At 38.1% G+C, this 18,684-nt stretch overlaps 1 protein-coding gene across 8 annotated transcripts in view; it reads right to left on the bottom strand.

Annotated features, from left to right (window-relative positions):
- Positions 1–18,684, bottom strand: part of PCMTD1 (protein-L-isoaspartate (D-aspartate) O-methyltransferase domain containing 1) — a 47,077-nt gene that overhangs the window by 21,404 nt on the left and 6,989 nt on the right. For 2 of the 8 annotated variants that reach the window (XM_075416162.1, XM_075416163.1), the window contains 2 exons: positions 5,013–5,439; positions 891–993 (listed from right to left, as the gene is read on the bottom strand). The exons of 2 other annotated variants lie outside the window; for them this stretch is intronic. In XM_075416162.1, the coding sequence (XP_075272277.1) occupies positions 891–993; positions 5,013–5,319 (410 nt within the window). In that variant the 5' untranslated portion in view covers positions 5,320–5,439. Of the gene's footprint in view, positions 1–890; positions 994–5,012; positions 5,440–10,589; positions 10,677–18,684 lie in introns of those variants that run through there. 4 more of the 8 variants (XM_075416161.1, XM_075416164.1, XM_075416165.1 and 1 more) reach the window with 4 other exon arrangements.

Genomic DNA, 18,684 nt, shown 5'->3' with positions numbered 1-18,684 from the left:
ATAACCAAGAGCATGGCAGTTCATAAAGCACATTACAAAGGTGAAGGGATACAATGTTCTCTGCTGCCTGCTGGGGAAGAGAAGAGGCGCAGGACGTGCAATTCTTAGGTGACTCCTACAATTTAAGAGCTTTTCTGCATTTCCAGAAGCTACTTTATAATCACTGTTAAAGAACTTCTTGCTTCTAAGGAAAAACTTCTTTGCAGAGAACAGCCCTAGCTAGAACCTTGTTTTCCCTTTCACAGAGGCAGAGGCGCCCAGGATGCAGATTCTTATGGGCCAATTTAAAAGTAATAGTAAAAAATTGTTCAGTAGGTAGAACCAATACGGTTCAAAGCCCTGTAACTCAGATCCACACCAGTAAAAATGAGTGGTGTGTGAGCACAGATGAATACTCGGAAGTCCATCTCTTCAGGTAATAAACATGAAGACAATCAGATAAATTTACTCATGTCTAGATCAACAGTGACAGATTAGAAGAAAGTTAATACTGTACAAAAAGATGATGTCCAATTAGACAACGAAAACTGACTTAATGGATACAAATTACACATGCAAAGACATCTGCGTATCACATCATTCTCTTAAATACGTATGTATATATGCATGTACGTGCACATACATATGTGTGCATGTGTACATACACACATCGCCAAAATGCAGGGAAATCAGTTTTGTTAAGTATTACACAGCAGGAATACACCCACACTTCTAAAGTGTGCTTTCTTAAGCCTTAACTTACCTCATGAACTAGTGTCACAAACTGGAAGTCTTATGTCTTGGTTGTGTGATGCCATTCTTCTCCCCTCCCTGAACTTGTAAGCAATGATGCACTCAGTTTAAACACAAAAATGTTGCTCCAAAGTGAACGAGACAAATTAGATACTTACTTATCAAAGCTATCACTATATTTTATGAAGCTCTCCAATTTTTCCTTGGCATATTCTACCACATCTGAATGAAGCTCTATTCCATGATTTATCCCAAAAGGCCCTGTAAATAAAAACAGCAGGGTGTGGTTTTTTTTTTCCTTCAAGTACAGCACAATCACATGGAACAGTATTATATCTTTCACCTTTTCATTTGTGAAAGCACTAACATCACATAAAACAGAGAAGTCTCCCAATACCACTAAACAAAGCTATGTTTTGCATCTGCATTACCAATGCTTAAGAGCAAGGTAAAAGGCCAAAGGATCAATGAAAGAACCAAGTTTATAGAATGACTTCTCTTCCTAAGCATGCAGAAAAAAATGACTCTGAATATGCTGAAGTCAGTCTGAGCAACTCCTTTTTCAACACAGTATTTAGTTGGAGCACAACAATTTTACACTACGATTTAATTTTTGGTATTTAAATTTCAAAAAGTTTTCTTATGGCAAATTTTTCAGCTTTTGACAATTCAGAGATCAGATATTGTATCCCTGAGCCACATCTTCTCCTCTGTTTTGCAGGTTCCAAAATAAGAGATCTGCTCCTGATCTACTTCTATAATAATAATTTGCATCTAGAACATTGAAACTGACCACTATGTTCCCTCATCACAATCCCATCACAATTGCAACATTGTTTTCCTGCAACCAAATCCAAGCATACTTGCAAGTCAACTTGTGTGCCAAAAGTTAATGTTTTCTTCAGCAACAAGAAGAAATCATGAAATAGTATGAGGATTATGCACATCAGGAAGGAATCTGAATCAGATAGTCACATTTGCTGTGGGGATTCTATATTTAACATGCACTCATAGCCCAGCGACTTTAATCGTTGGAGCACAGAACTGGAAAAGGGAGAAGGAAGGGGAAGAAGTGAAAGTAAACATCAGTAAGATTAGACAAAAGTTACATTTATACCCTCTACTTCTTTCTAAATCCTTCCTAAATACTTAGCTCATAGATGTTACTCCCATGAAACAGATACTAATTTGTCTTTTCTAGGACACCAATTAACAAAAAAGACCTATGGTTACTGAGAAAGGTTTCATTTTACTGCAAGAAGAAAAAATAGTATATGCCACGAAGTTGATTAATAATTGCAATTCTTAACATAGTTTAGAACATTTTCTACTAGATGAAATAAAACCAAACCACTAAGTCACCATAGGCAGCGCTCCTAAGACCTCTCTGATGGCATGCAAGTGGTAGGTGGATCATCCAAGGGATGTTCTTAGAACTTGTGAAAACATGTACCTCCTGTTGACACTCATACCTACTGTAAATTTAGTTTATTATCTATCACATTAAGAAAAGCATTAGGATAGGCAATCCCTTCCTAGCTGTTTTAATTATTTTATGTTCCCTTGCACAGTAATATGCTATGATGTTTCTAACCACTGTAGTTACAGTCCTACAGCATGCATCAGCATCCTAAGTATGTTTTCTTTAATTAAAAATTAATCGCCATTCCTTTAACCTCACCAAGTAAATTAAAAATGCATCATCATCTGCCCCAAAATTCACATATACAGTCCCATCAACACTCATTTTTGAAAAACAAAGAACTAAAAAATCCTGTAAGTGTCAGTTACTCCAACAGCTAGAAATTAAATCTATGAATGCAAGACACCACCACATCATGAGACACCACATTTTACACAATTCGAACACAAATATGAGAAACATGTTCTCTGCTTTCATCACGGAATTCACAGCTGTACATTTAAGCAAACCATCAGACATTCTAAAAACATGAAACCAACTTCTCTGCTACTATCCAAAGTCAACTGGCCTCTTTCAGCGTTTTGAGCTAGCAATTCCACCATCTAGTCTGAACTACTTTTACTTTTTAACGGGATCAACAACAGTTATTTTAATCTCTGTGTAGTGGTGCGTTGTTTTTTTTTTCTTCACTATGTTGTTACACTTACAAGTGTTTACCAGTTTCAAATTATTTGCTAACTTAATCTAGTCATTTTGACACTGCCAGCACGGCAGAACTACTACTCACTAAATTGTCAAATTTAAAGATACCCAACTACTGTCAAAAAAACCACATGGTTCTCTGTTACTAATTGCAGTGCAAACTGAAATCACGTTTTGTTTTTTTAAAGAAGTGAGCTTTTAAAAATATATATGGTTTATTTAACAGAAAATTACATCTGTTTATTTCTCTTTGTTAAAACAGCTGTTCCCTGGTCTAAAATAAACACTAAAATAAAGAAGAGTGATTATATGCAACTAGTAATCTCATCAAGGGGAGCAGAGTAAGAAAATCAAGCCACACAAATTGTATTTATACCTTCCATGCCTCAGCCTAGCTCTCAAACCATATTACAACACTAATCAGACTTTGGAGACTGGGTAGACCACTACAGAAACATGGAAAGTCTAATTCCACCAATAGCTGTGCAGTCACTGCTCCAGGCTCCTCGGCACTGCTAGAGAAGTATCAGCACCTGAGCTGGCTCTGTGGGAACACGTGCAGTGTAGCTGCGCTCCTGGGGGGCTGTCAGCCAGTCTCACCCTCCACAGAAGACAAGTCTTTTCGTGTTTAATTTCTTCAATTTGGCAGTTAATATTCTGAAGGACAGGAGTTCTGCTTGATGAGGAGAGGTCAAACCCAGGAGCATTCAACAGCCAACCAACAGCCACTCAAAACAGGTTACATAAATACACAGACACAAGTGCAATACACATAAACCACAATTTCTTTTTTAAACATCATAGTTAAGAAAGAATAATGAAATAATAAAGCCTTCCACAAGGCCAAGAAATAAATTAATAATCTTGCTCACTACCCTGAGCAAACATTTTAGAGAAAAAATGCAGTAGTATTTACTAATTGTTTTAATACTGAAATAGAATGCTGAACTTAAAATATTACAATCTAATTAAAAATACCTACTCTTAAACAGAAACACTCTTGAAAATGGCAAAGCAACACTAGTAAATATCATTTTTATCTGTGAATGAACATAATTCCTGTTTCCACAAGAGAATGGTGGAATCTGCTGAATTTACCGGGATTAACTGGAACAAAAGACACTGCCAGAGATGCCAACAAATGACGTTTGTTATGTACTATTAGGGATGATCTCTACTCTTTAATAGTAAGAACACATGATAAAGTAACTAAACTAATTGAAAATTAACAAACCAACTCTTGAGACCTCAGCTGTATACATAAATATATGCAAAATCTGTTCTCATCTGTCAGCAAGGTTTCTGCAACCAAGGAAATATGAAAACTCCATGTAATACAGTCAATAAAATTAGATCCATGAAAACTACATACTAAAAGAAATTAAGTTATTTCATGTAACGAAATTAGTTTGTAAAAAAACAAACTGTTAGTACACACGCTCTGTATTCTAAATACTGGGGAGCAGGGAGAATTAAAACATTTTTCTCTCTAAGGTAGGTTTTAAAATTTACATTTTGACAGAAATATTTCATTCCATCTTTCTTCCATATAGGAAATGTATTTGAAAACAAAGTGCTAATCTGTTAGAACAGTTTTAAAAACCTGCAGTGCTTAAACAGTCTTATCAGTCTACATCCCCAAACTCTCTCACTAATAAAATGATTAAATAAACGTGTTTTAAAATAATTCTTCACACACCAATAAGATTTGTTTCTCAACTAAGTTTCTTCAAGAGTCATTAGCCTTTACAACTTAGATTTTTCTTCCCATAAACTGAAGATCAAAACAGTAACCTAGAGTAAGTGCACAGACGTGGTATAAATGCAGACTAATATTTCAGTACTGAAAAATTGTTCCTTTATGTCTTTTCCTTTTAAGCAAAGGGACTGTTTCTTTTCAAATGAGAATTTCAGACTACAGTAAGGCAAGCAGGAACAATTGCCTCTTCCAAAACACTCCATGAAATGTCACTGAACAGCAGTGTCAGTAAACAGCTTGTAGATAACATTCAATATTTTAACACAACTGAAACACTCAGTCTTAAGTATAGTACTGTCATTCTTACAGAAGTAAAAGTAAAGTTTTTACAGGGCTTGTATAACCTTCTAAAAATATGCAAAAACACTATATGAAAATAAAAAAAACTCAAGTTACCTAATATTAATCCCACCATTGTACTCAAGTATCCGGTTCCACTACCCAGATTTAGAAAAGATAATCCAGGCTGAAGCTTCAGTGCTTCCATGACTTCCGAATAAATGCAAGGTGCTGACAAGTGTATATTTCCATGCTTCCAGGCCAAGTCTTTATAAGCATTGTCCCTGTATCCTTCCAGATAATAATCACCACGATCAATTGCTCTGAAGGCTTGCTCCACACTCTCAGTGCGAATGTACTGAGCTTCTTTCAAGTTATCAATTAAGTCATCGTTGTCTTCTCCAGCACTCACAGCTCCTCCCATGCTGAATTTTTATGATAATTCAATTAGTTTGCAAAATACATTAGGAGGAGAGTTTTCCCAAAAGTGTAAGTATGCAATGGATTCTTAGTTCTTCTTGCAGAAGCACATCACAAATGGCTCCTGGAAAATAGATATGTTTACATAACTTGAGTTTCAAAAGGGAAACAAATCAACAACTATTAGAAGGTGATGAAATACTGTTAGTATTGGATCACTTTATGAAGTAGAACTACTAAGAGTCAGGACAGCTATTATTTAATCAAAATTCTGTCCTTCAGATTCTAATTAATCCAATGTTTTTCAGCTTAAATGTGTCAACATGGGTTGTCTACGTAAGCAAGCAACGCAGCATGAGAGTTTACACAGACACCAAAAACACTACAGTGCTAAGAACCTATCACCCATATTATAAATATTTGGGGAGGGACAGCAACTGCCTTTGGACTCACTCTAGTCCCATCCTGAGAACTAAATGTCCAACAGCAGCTGAAGCATGTACCAACTTAGTTACATTTGAAAACAACTGGGTTTAAATGCTATGAAGTCACCCCACAGTGAGAGCCAATGCCAGGTGAGTGGCGATGTCCAGCAGATGTTTCTCAGATGTTTTCTTTTGAGCTGAAACAGAGTACTATGGCAGACAAAGCCATACATTGTTCTGTTCTGGACTGAGCACAGAAACCCCTCTGAGTATCTGAACTCTTCCTAATGCCTGCTATATTCACTAGAGGAGGACAAATTCCTTAAGTACCCACAAGCCTTCAACAGCTTGTCAGCTCCTAAGTGACTAGCAAGTTTCATGCATTCTACACAGCACATTCACTTCAAAATAATTCCTTCAGATATGTATTTAAATTACTATTATTACATTACTAATCACAAAACTCATCAAAGTCAAGTGTTAATATTTTTAACATTGCACAAATTACCTGTAAAATAGCAAAAGAAAACTGGAAGAAAGGAAAACGAATGTTTAATCCACCACTTTCAGATGAACAGAGTACCCATAGTGAGCTAGTTGTTACCATTAATTACAAAGTCAGCTTAGATAGCAAAAAGAAAAGAAAAAGACCACCATGAATCTTACTGCACATAACCTTGTTAAAAAAAAAAAACACAACAGAACATCACCAAAACAAAGCCACACTCATCCCTGACTATAACTGCATTGCTGAGTATCACGTTTTAAAAAAATCCATCTGACTCTAAAAAAGCATATTCCACCGAGCGTTCTTTCTAAAAATACAAATGTAATCTTTTATCTGAGAATATTCCAACACAATTCATCAAATCCCTGCTTTGTACATGCCTATTTGTGCAAATTCACGAGTCAGGAATTCACAAACACAATCCAGATGCCTAAGGTCATTTAAATTATCAGAATGAAGTTGGTTCCTAAGTTTACATTGAGGGGATCACCACAACACCATTTTTATAATACTTTCAATGAAGAACCTTCTCGGAACATTAATGTATCCTTTTCCACATGTTTAACAGGTCTCTATCAACACAATACTAAAAACTTTTCCATAAAACCAGATGAAAACTTCCAGGAACTACAAGCAACTTCAAATTTGCTGGTGTGTCCTGTCCTCCCCGCCCCTCCCCCCTCCACTGCAACACTATACAAAGACTTCTTGAGTTTGAACCATTTTCTTGAAGAATTAGACTGCAAATAGCAATGATTGTGAAGTAGAGCACTGAAACAACCTTGTGAATGCATAAAACACACTCACATGCTAGACTGTAGTCCAATGAGTAAATTCACATTTCTGAACAAGCTCAGAATCAAGAGAGTACTAATAGTAGTGACAATCAGTTCTGAGAAGAAAGGGCGCATACAAAGATGTACATAATCCTAAATAAGGGAAAACTATGATTAAACTTCAAAATTTGTTTTGGCTTGCTCTTTTCTTCTTGCTTTAAAGGAAAAAGTTTCTACAGCATCCAACCCCAGAATCTGTACAATTCTTATCCCTCCCCTGGCTAGACGGCCATCACAAAACAGTCTTCCAACAAAGGAAACCTCATTTCTGTTTGCAATTCTGAGCAACACAAGTGTTTCCTTGTCCTTGCCTTGGATGAATCTACATAAAACACAGAGTCACTAATAAAGATTAATAACCATATAGTACTAGGGCGAAGACATATAGCTAGGTTTAAAATTTCAAGAACACATGCTCAAATTTACCAGACTACACAGTCACAACACTTCTCCTTAACCAGAAACATAATTAAAAAAGCAGGGGGGAGTGGCAGGGAAGGATGCTCAGGGCTGCTAGAACCCTAGTAATACCACAGGTGAAATTATGACTGTTCATCTCTCAGCTGTGTGCTTCTCTCTGAAGCAAAGCCAATTGTCACTGACATTCTAGAGTGCAAAGAGGTAAAACGACACCAGGCACAGTGATCAACCAAGATGAAAATCCTTGGTGAAAGCAGCAAAACTGCACTTCTCAACGTCCTACTGTTCCACAGCAGGGTAAGTAGACCTGTGTATGTTTGATCACACAGGAACATCCCTTTCCATTTGCGAAAAAAATAAGGACAATTTTGACAGGAAATGTGGGACTTGAGGAAGGATTTTTTTTTTTTTTTAAAGTAAAAATAATTTGGAAAAATATTCCAGACCTGCTCGCTTGTCTGTGCTTGCATTGAACCTGAAAGTTCAATGAACTACTGAATCACATGATAAAGTTAAATAATCTACAGTGACTAAAACAATAGTTGTTGCTGCCCCTTCACACTAAAAAGCTGATGATTATCTTATGTTTGGAAATATTTTTAACTAACAAGTAAATTTAAAAACTAAGTTTCTTGAAGACTCATGCAACTGCTACATCTAAGAAACAGAAATATCACTTCCAGTCCTACCTGCAGAATACATTCACCATCTCGCACCAGCAGATGGAGAACTTCACCAACTAGCTACTCTCCACCTGTGAGCATGCAAATACTCAAACCTCTCCGATCGAGAAAGGCTATTACTATTCTTCCAATCTAAAGCTTTACCATTTCTACCAAAAGAGTCTTTATTAGTTTCACATAAAATTTCTTTCCCATAAATAACATTTGCTAATTTCAATATAGTCACATGCTAAATCAGAATTAATTTCTTCAGGTATTTTGTAATTTTCGATTCTTGGTATTACCTGACAGCTAAAGTTACTGCGGTATCACAAGATTTTCTACTGATGACACCTTCATTAATGGTTATCACTCAGAATCTCAAAGGCAAAACCAAAAAAGGTTTGATACACAACATGACATTGTGGGAAGCAGGGGAGAAAACAAACAGAGCCTGCTCTCGAGAACGGGACGCTTGCGCAGCATAACAGAGTGGCTAACTGGAAGTACAGTTGAAGGTTATATCTTATTCTGGATACACTGCCGCTAGCTGAAAGAGGTCACATTAGGTAAACAGTGATATTTTTGCCTGTTAGATGTCTTGCTTTTGGTTGCTTTCATTAATCAACTATGGTGCTCTACTCCGGACTCTACAGCTACAGGTAAGCAAAAATGCTACTCAAGTGAAAAATATTTTTGCTAAAAAACAAAAAAACACTCTAGAAAGTTAAAGAAATAGATCTTTTCATGAAAAATGACCTCTTGTGCTGCAGAGAAGTATTTTTTGATATTTTACTTTCCTCCAATGTTTTTATGTTTATAAGCTATTACTTTATAAAAGTAAAATTACTTGCTTCTAACAGAGGCAACAGATGTGTGAAGTCACATACATTTTCTACTATTTTAAACACACAAAAGGAACCACCTCACAAGCTATTGTAGCGCAGCTGGAGAAAAGCAGCAAGTTAGTCAAAGCCTCCTTGTGACAGCTGACCTAGGATCAATATAAAGACAGCAGAGCATACTAAGATAAAAATTTCTACCTAGCTGCAAAGCTTACAGAAAGCATCCTGTGAAGCTCACTGATACCTAAATTGAAACGCATTCAGTTCACAAAGAGCACAAGCAGCATTCTGATGCTTACAACGTCAAGAGGTACACAAATCCTTGAAGAGGAAGGGTGCATAATGTTAACAAAATGCAGCAATTGCCTTTAGCCTTATGAACCTTTGGAATACAGAAGCCAACAGAAATTTTAGTTTAGGACCTAAAATTTCAGTATAGTCTTGAATAAAAAACTTCATCCACTGATTAAAACTAACTACAATTAAAAAACTGTTTCTCATTCCACACTATTCATTAATTAATTTTTACAAGTTGGAGCATTTTATCTTGAAGTTTCTTCTCAGGTTCACAGTAAAATGTCAGACTTCCCAATTTCTGTAAAAATCCACACAACTGTATCACAACCCCTCTGACCTGTTTCTGACTTGACCTGCAACCATTTCTACCAGAATTCCTCAGCATAAATAATCTGGTTTTTATCTAATAGTGTCACACTGGTTGAACAGGCATTCTTTGGCTATGTGAATCTAAGAAGTGCTGACAATTTGAGTGCATTTTAATTCTTCATGATTTTACAAGCTACGCAAAACTCTTATCCGAGAAGTCAATAACCAGATACGAGGTTTGCCAAGTTTTTTTGTCAGCTGTCAAAGGGACACAAGTTTTGTATATTTCAGAATTTTTACAAATCCATTTGCACTTGAAGTTAATTCCTTAGGTCACAGAGGACTGCACACTCTCTTACACAGACTAAATACCAAGCTAGCAAGGTATCCAGTTAATCTGACAGAGAAAACCTCACCTTTGCCAAATCCATACAATGTGAAATAACTTACAAATTTAGTAATGACACATCCTGACTCTACATACATGACTTCTCAAGAATACAAGTTATTTGAGCCTACTAACTTGACTCCTATTTTGTTTCAAATGATGAAAAACAGAAGAGAAAATATAATAAATGGGGTCAGCCATATTTCAAGCCTCCTCCTCAGAACTATTCGCACTAAGATATCAGCTTGGAGCACACCACACCACACTGAATCAAGACTGGGATACATTACTTTAAACACATAGATGGCATGAAAAATTGCTACACGAACCTTCCCACTTATCCAGGGGAGGAGGAGGGGTAAGAGACAACAATAAACCACTAAGCTACTGATCAATATAGACACAGGAGTCAGCTGTTAAGTTTCCCAAAAAAGCAATATTCTGTGACTGGCAACAGGGGGGAATTAATCACAAATGCACACTTCAGTCCATTTAACAGTTTCAGTTTACTTATGGCAGAAGTCATCAACACCACTCATCAGCAGAGGTTTGAAGTTACCCAGGCAAACAAGCACTAGACCTACTTCTGATCAGACTCAATTCATGCCACTCCTGCAGTCGTAACGATCTCCAGATTGTGACTTGTCTGTCCTCGTCTGTCCAGTGACTCCTACGACAAAACAATGACATTTTTAGTTTAGCTTCCCCTTTCCTCCCAAGTATTGTAACAGTGCCACACAAAGAAGAAATTCGACTCCAAACTGCAGCTGAGTGTAAGGTTTCAGCAGGACCTGACTGATGACCATCCGCAAGGTAAAGACAAATAGTAACATTAACTTCATCAGGCAAAGGCTGGAGAAAGCCAAAATACGAACTCTATAATGGAGATAATTGTAGTAGGCGACTACAAAAATCAGAATAAACTGCAGAACACAGAGGTATTTCAGAATGAAGTCTTTACAAACTTTTTTAAACTTTCATACAAATGACTTGCTGCTAAACTGCTACTAAAGGCAACAAAAAGTCTAAATGCTTTGGAAAAGTAGGTACTTCTTGAACTGCTTTTTCTTCCACAGCTATTTGTTTCGTCACTCCAAATAGTTTAGCAAGAAGGAAAACTGTTGTTTTCAGGATACAGTAACATACTACTTGGTGCATTTATGAAAACACTGCACTTTTTGAGGTCTATACTCTAGACTCAGCTCACTCATTCACTCCTAACCTGTTCAGTGGATCATTTCAAGAAGCTTTTCAAGTTAAACAGAAACAAGTACAAAAACAATGTAATGCACTCCCACACAGCATACTTCAAGGTTCTTTGTAATATAGCAATGGAACAAGGAATAGACTACAGGATTAAAGTTAAGCCAAATGAATGTAAACAGCTACGACTACTGACTTAACCTGAATTGCATTGACCTACTTTGGCAGTAAATGTTTGTCAAGTCTGATGTAAGCTTAAGCCCCGATCCTCCTGTTCAGGCCTTCAACAGCTGTTTACACAAGATCCCAGGTGCATGCTTGCTCTCACTCCACCCCCAGTCACCGAAACACACCAAACAGCACACGTGCTACTGCATTTCTCTCAGAAAATCCACTGAGGCTTACAGCACTCCACAAATGTATCAGCAGTGACAAGCACATCAGCATAGATTTCATGATCAGATGACCTTAGCATTGGTAGCTAGAAAAGGGCATAATTTTGGGACCAACCTTGCTGAATGTCTGCTGAACCTTTTGACTTTTTCTGGTGTGGTTTTTTTTTTTTTTTTTTTTTTTTTTTTAAAATCAGAGACAGTTCACAGGAACTTAAAATAAAAAAAAACAATAAAACAACATTGACTTTTTTTGGTTGTTTACCCGGGGTAAACACTTTTTTTTTTTCCTTCTTTGCACTGGGATACATTACTTTCTCAGTCTGTTTTCTCCTATACTCGATTTGGTTTTCTCATCTGAAATTTTGTCTACCCTCTTCACACAATAGCAAGGATTGAGTGCTGAAAGGAACACTTTCTACATACCAGTTCTATCTGCCAGACCTGTTTCCAGTTAAGCTGATAAAGCCTTTAAAATTCATTACCTTTTATTACAAACCAAAGCAAAGAATCCTACATATTTCCTGGATGCAACTTTCAACCTGCAGCTTAACACCATATCCTGACTCAGTTGTCCTTACTGACTGAAATCTGGGCAACCAAAAAAATGTTTGCAAAGCTGAACCTCCCAGGCTTCAGAAGCAGTTTCTTCCTCGAAGTCTCCCACCTGTGACACCACATGAAAGTGTTGTGAATGACTACTTCAAAACAAAGAAACAAGAGTTCACCACTTCCACCTGAGACAGCTAGCAGCATAGTTTGCCATACTGGAGTGAAACCTAGAGTACAGGACAGTTTCTGAAATTTAAAGGTGTAGGTCTATATCCATTAAGTACCAAATTAGGCCTATAGCCTCATAGAGCAAGCCCTCAGCTGCGCTCCTTAACTATTCAGGGCTGTGCTTATGATTCTCCAGTAGTTGTCATTATGGTCACCACAGACCCAGCTTCAATGTTCACATCGTGGAATGCGCTCTGGACCACTAACTGATCTTTCTTAATTATATCCTACAAAAACTCCCTGCTGAGAGACAGGAAATCTGTCTCACTGCCCTAGTTTAGTGACTCATTAATCGCTAGTAAAGACTATCTGTTGGTCATCTGCACAAAATTACTCCCCTCACCTCCCACTTCAAATACATAGGATCTTTGGGATTTGCATACCTACAACCACTTTGAATCTAGTCATTCATGTTACAAAAAGTTTTAAACTGGGAACAAACACGGGCAACACTCCCTTCCCTTAGATTTGCTAGTATCTAATTTCATAGTAAGTTTTAATTTAGCCAGTAACTTCTATAAAACTTTTGTTAAGAAACACTCTTATTTGTAAAATGAAAAAGCCTCTCCATGGATGAGAGGCTGATGAGATGATAAACAGCTCTGGAATACTCCGATTAGCCTGTCTTTATGAAAGTCTCATGAGATGTTAACATTATCACCTGTGCAGAAGACATTGGTCTGTCAGGCATAAGGAGTCTGTCACTTTCTGATGGACTGTATCAATAACCAGTCGCTGCTCAGTCCCCAGAACCAGCTCGTCCTCATATTCTGAAGTAGATGAGTAGAAGTGCTGATAAGAAACCAGCTTAAGTGCTCTGAAAATCGTTTTCCAAAGCAGCAAGATGCTGTTAGCCAGCAGCATCAGTAAAAACAAAGAACTAAGATTTGTTATGTGTCAGTCCAGTGATACTGTCTACAAGATTTAAATAAAAAACCCCTCTAAATTATTTCAGTAATTTCAGAGAGCAGCATTAACTGCTAACACAAGTCTGAAAACCTGACTGACAATGACAAGAACTGATGTCTATGGCAGCGTATAACACAGCTTGAGTGGTGGAACTACATAGTTCCTGGTAATAGTACTTGATCAGAGCAGCACAGCATGCTTTTTTCACAGTACCCAGTGATAAGACATTAACAAAACAACAGCTGCCAGTCTGTTGCTTACCATTAGAGCTCAGCTACATGCAAACTCGTGGTTGCATCTCAAGAGGTTGTACGTATACCTTTGTGAGTGAAAGAACACTAGCTCTGCCCCAATTCTGTGTACCCTACAGTATCCCATCAACTGCAGATTTCAAAACAATTAAAATGGCTTCTCTACCCACACCAGTTCAAAACATTTGGCAGTGACTGTTTGTAACCCACTGCATAAAATAGTCTCATCTCTGGGGAACCTAAAATGGCTTAGGGACCCGTCAAAGTCCCACTAAAAGATCTCATCAGGAAAGGACGCCAGCTTAACCCCATGTCCAAAAAGATGATCCCTTATCCTCCCTCTGACAGCAGTGTCCATGAAAGAACCTGGCAGTCCTCTTACAGCACAATCTTTTTAAAGGTCTCAGCTCCTGAGAGGTCTGTCTACAGCTCAGCCTTTATCACAGGCTGTCTGGGAGAAAGGAGAAAGATCAGAAGCTTCTCTAGAGGGTCTAACAGACCCACAGAAACCGGAGGTACCAGGTAATTGTGGCTTGTTCACTGTCAACACTAAAATATCAGGACTTCATAAGACAGGTATGAATCAGTGGTGCTTAATACATACAGATGTCTGATATTCACTGAGTTTGCACCTGTTTTTCTGAAGAGAATCTGCTGTCTGTGCACATATTTCACAGGAATTAGTGAGCTGCAGAGTGACCTGGCTGCAAAAGTTACTGCCACAAATACCCTTGTACAAAGCTGTGTATTAACAGAGAATACTCATTTCAAGCAGTAAGCTGTAACAGTCAAATGTTAAGAATTAGAAGAGCTGTAGAGAGATGTGTCCACCACTTCTGGAATATCTAATTCTGTTTAGTCTGAAAAGGCTAAAGGTATAGAAGTGACATAAACATTTCTGCAAGTTTTAACATTATCCTGATCATAAGCTGTTGGGGTTGATGTAGCCTGAGAGTTAGCATGACTAGGCCGCTTAAGCAAAACAGTTCGCATAACTGAACAGGCCGCTGGAAAGGACAGCTAAGAATAACAATTGAGAAAGTTCTGATAGTGCACATGGTGTGGGTTAGCAAAAACAAGATGTGTCCAAGGACGTGGATGCGGCCTGTTGCTATTGGCGTTAGTGCATAGTTACCAATCATAAGGGCATATGGGGCGTGTGAACAGTGCGTGATTTATGTCTGTAGCCTATCCGAATAAGCGTGATCGCGTGTGCAGATATGGAAAACGTATATAACCACACAAGTGGAGCAATAAAGTGAACTGATTGTGCATTGCATTAATGTGTGAGAGTGGTTCCTGTCCCTGCATGGATGCTGAAACTCGGCAATAAGCTAAGACACTTTGACATAAAGAACAAGCCAAATACTCAACATTTTTAAAACAAAACCTGTTTCTCTTCATGAAAGGAAATGCTTAATAATTTAGTTTGTGGTGACCAGAAACTAACAAACCACAGTAAAGTATCAAGCTCCTTTACTTTCAGTATCACCCTCAGAGAGCAACAAGTAATAGTTGGGCGAGGGGGAGGGGAGGAGGAGAGAATCCTCTTTTATAATGACATACAAAGCAGGTACAAGAACTGAAACATACTTTCCAAACCTTCTACCACAAATGTAGCTTCTGCAGCTATAGTTATTAAGCAGATCAAGTCACAGTTCATAAAATTTTCAGTAGGTGAAATGTGGCCCATGACAAAACATTCACTATTTCAGCCAGTACTAAAGTTCAAAAGCTTACTGCACATAAACATTTCAAGTTATTTAAATAACTCACTTCCAGCAGCAACAGAACATAAGCCTGTTGCCTTTAGCAAAAGAAAATAGAAATGAGGTCAAGTGTAAAAATAGAAGATGGTTACATTCCTGACACTGGAAACCTCATCTTTGAGCTATGCATTCACTGCAGTCTCTACAAAAAAAACACAAAAACACACACAACCAAACAAAAAACAGGCCCAAATAAAAACCAAAAATATAAATTTTATCAAGCTTCAAGTGCACTAAAACCTTTGGGTTTTCTGATTTTTAGAAATACATCTAAAAGCATCAAAACACTATGCAATAATCACAGCATAAACAACTTTTCATACTGTATTATCAAAATGTTTACTTTCACAGCCTGAGAATCTCAACTTTTATTATGTGCCCTCTTCTTATGAGACACTACTAAAAAAAATGTCAAGTCCTGATCCTGTTTACTAGATTCTTAAAGTGGTCCAGTCCAATACAACAGGATGTTTTGAGAAGTTACTTTATTACCTAGGCCTGTAATCCTCAAGAGGAAAGAATGAGTAAGGCCTACTCCTGTTTCCTGCTTCTCCTCCTCAGAGCCAGGATACAAAATTCTTTCACTGATGCAATCTTCCAGCAGCATCACATTGGATTGACCATTTTTTTCAATGGTAACTTGTTTACTAAAACACATGCACAGTAAATTACTTTTATCTTGTCAAAGTAAGTGATGGATATGCAGTTGCACCTCTCTCTCTTCTTTTAAATCCCCAAATCCTGCGTATCTCCAAGCGCCTCACACTAAGGCCCATGTCATAATCTGCTTCATTCTCCAGACATATCATAAATCCATAAACAGCATACCCTAAAGGGATGTGACCTTGTCCATGAATCCCTATTTCTTAAGATGTCCAGTGCTTACTTTATATAAAACAGAGATTAACTATACCTTCATGGTTCTTACCAAAGGGAATCGATGATTTATCAAAACTTTCAAAATGCACAGATCAAGTATTAACTAAACCTATTTTAAAAATCTACCAAAGAAGTCTGTATACAAATGCAAGTCTTCCAGAAAAAAAAAAATCAACTCCTCATTTTACAATTTAAAAGGTAACAACATTAGTTCTCTTACTAAAGCCTGTTATCAAAGCCTCTTCCACAAAGTTTCATGCAATCATTCTAGCATTCTCCCTGATCCTGTTGCTATTAAAATACCCTACTGTGAGGTAGCATTTCAAAGTATCGCTTTTCTAACAGTATCACTTTGATTCACACTTCTGTGGACAGCCAGTAACTTCTACCACAAATTTTCAACTGTGCTTGCAAATGATTAAACAGATTATTTGCCAGCACATATCAAAGTAACCCTGTTAGGTTATGCAATAAAAAGCTACTGCTTACACAAAGGAACAGAGAGGCACACTTCCAGGTGGGGGAACCCAAATAAATACCCCAACCCAGCTCCTCCCAGGGCTACCACAGGAGAATCATCGACTCTCCCCAAGTCCTCACCACCACTGGGTGTCTCCCAGGCACTTTCCAGCTTGAGAGGTGTGACTGCTTACAGTGCTGCCAGATTTACCATGGGATGCAGAGTAAAAGCACTTGGGGATTGCACAAGTCCTGTTATGGGATGTTTAGGGGAGGAACCAAAGGAGGGGAGAAGTACGGATCAAAGTAATTTTGTAATTTTTTTCTGGGGCTCTATTCATTGTCCATGTGTGTCTACATGGCAAGCAGAGTCAGACCACAGGTCACAGGGACCCGTCGATCAGTGATGCCAACAAAGGGGTGATATTCTGCAGGTCAGGATGTGATAGTACTAAGCTGGACTAGCCAGCAAACTGGCAGCGTGGCCTGAGAACCAGGGACGGGGCAAACCGTCCAAGTAAGGCAACTGAAGGAGTTGGTAGCTGGAGGAAAAGGAGGGTTCAAGCCAGCTGCTGGAGAACTTGTGGCATTTGGGGGGGTGGCTGAGCATGAGTGTGTTTGTACACGAGGCAACACAAGATACACAGACTGAACAGCCAGTTTCAAGGTAGAATCGGTGTCTAAACCCAGTAACTGGAAGGATCTGTGTTACATACCTGCATGTGTTTGCCACTAGCAGATGTTCAGCTTGACCATGCAGAAAGGGAAATAGGATAAGGCCATTCACACTATTTGTGCTTGCATCAGTGCTGTGTTTTCTGTGTAAATGTGGTGGCCAACTATGTAGTTAGACACATACATGCTGAATCTGTGGGTTTGTGTGCTACTGAGAACACGTGCTTAGCCTCACTACTGGCTGGACCTGGGGCCATGCATGCCTAAGCTAAGAATTAGAAATACTTGAACAAAACCCCTTACAGACCTCCTTCAAAAACACAAATACATAAGCACATTTTTTAACTTGAAAATATTTCTGTGCTATTTTTTTCCTTCGTCTCCAGGTATGAATGAAGTACTATTGCAAATTTGGCTCCAAAGTTTTACTTACAGTACAAAAAACAGCAGACGTGGTCTGGAGGGGATCTGGAGCATCTGGGAAAGCTTCAGTGACCATTTCAAGATATTCATACAAATATTTCACCAAGAAATGGACGTTGAGAACCTATCATTGCTTGATGTAGCAGCTGCGCACTTGCACAGCCTAAGTGTATCTTCATCCTCAGAATCCTACTCCATCAGGGTTTTTTCAGTCATGCAAAGCACACGGTTTTCACCAGAGAAAAAGTGTAGTTTACAGATACAACACAAGAGGCTGCTACAGTCACATAACCTGCCTTAGTTATACCATGAACAATTCCTATTTGTCCAGAGCGTCCCAGAACGGAGAAGTCAAATACTACATTGACTCTTTCTGACAAATGTGTTACTCCAGAAAACATCCCAGAATCTCAGAAAACTCGGCAGTAATGAGTCTTAGTCATAATGAATGCATAATTAACTGAAGTAAATAAGCAGAGACTAAGGCCTATGGGATTTATATTGCAACTGTCAACCCTGCAGAAGTTACAAAGAAACTCAGCAATTCAACTTTTCTGTGTCCTTCTAGTTTCACTGACCTCCTGACTGCAATAATGCCAAATTTAGAGTTTCTTGAAGGAAAAACGCAGCAGAGCTTAAGAAACTGGACAGCAGGTGACTACACTGAATGGAAACAAAAATCACAGTTCATTCTCAAAAGGGTGAAGGGGATAGTTTTGCAAATAAACACACCCCAGCAGAAGAAAAGCCAGCAAAACCCCACCTGCCAGAATCCAATGTGAACAAGAGCAAACAAGAGCTTTATTGGTCTCAGGCAAAGATTTTCAGATGGAAAACAAATCCTTTAATAGCAAACTGATGTCCTAATAGAAATAAATCACAGCATTCCTGCTTACTTGAAATTATTAGCTCTGCAGAAATATTAACCTTTTGCTTTGT

This window comes from Opisthocomus hoazin, chromosome 3 (genome assembly GCF_030867145.1).
Source record: "Opisthocomus hoazin isolate bOpiHoa1 chromosome 3, bOpiHoa1.hap1, whole genome shotgun sequence".
Classification (NCBI taxonomy): domain Eukaryota; kingdom Metazoa; phylum Chordata; class Aves; order Opisthocomiformes; family Opisthocomidae; genus Opisthocomus; species Opisthocomus hoazin.
This window is presented reverse-complemented; position numbering and strand designations above follow the sequence as displayed.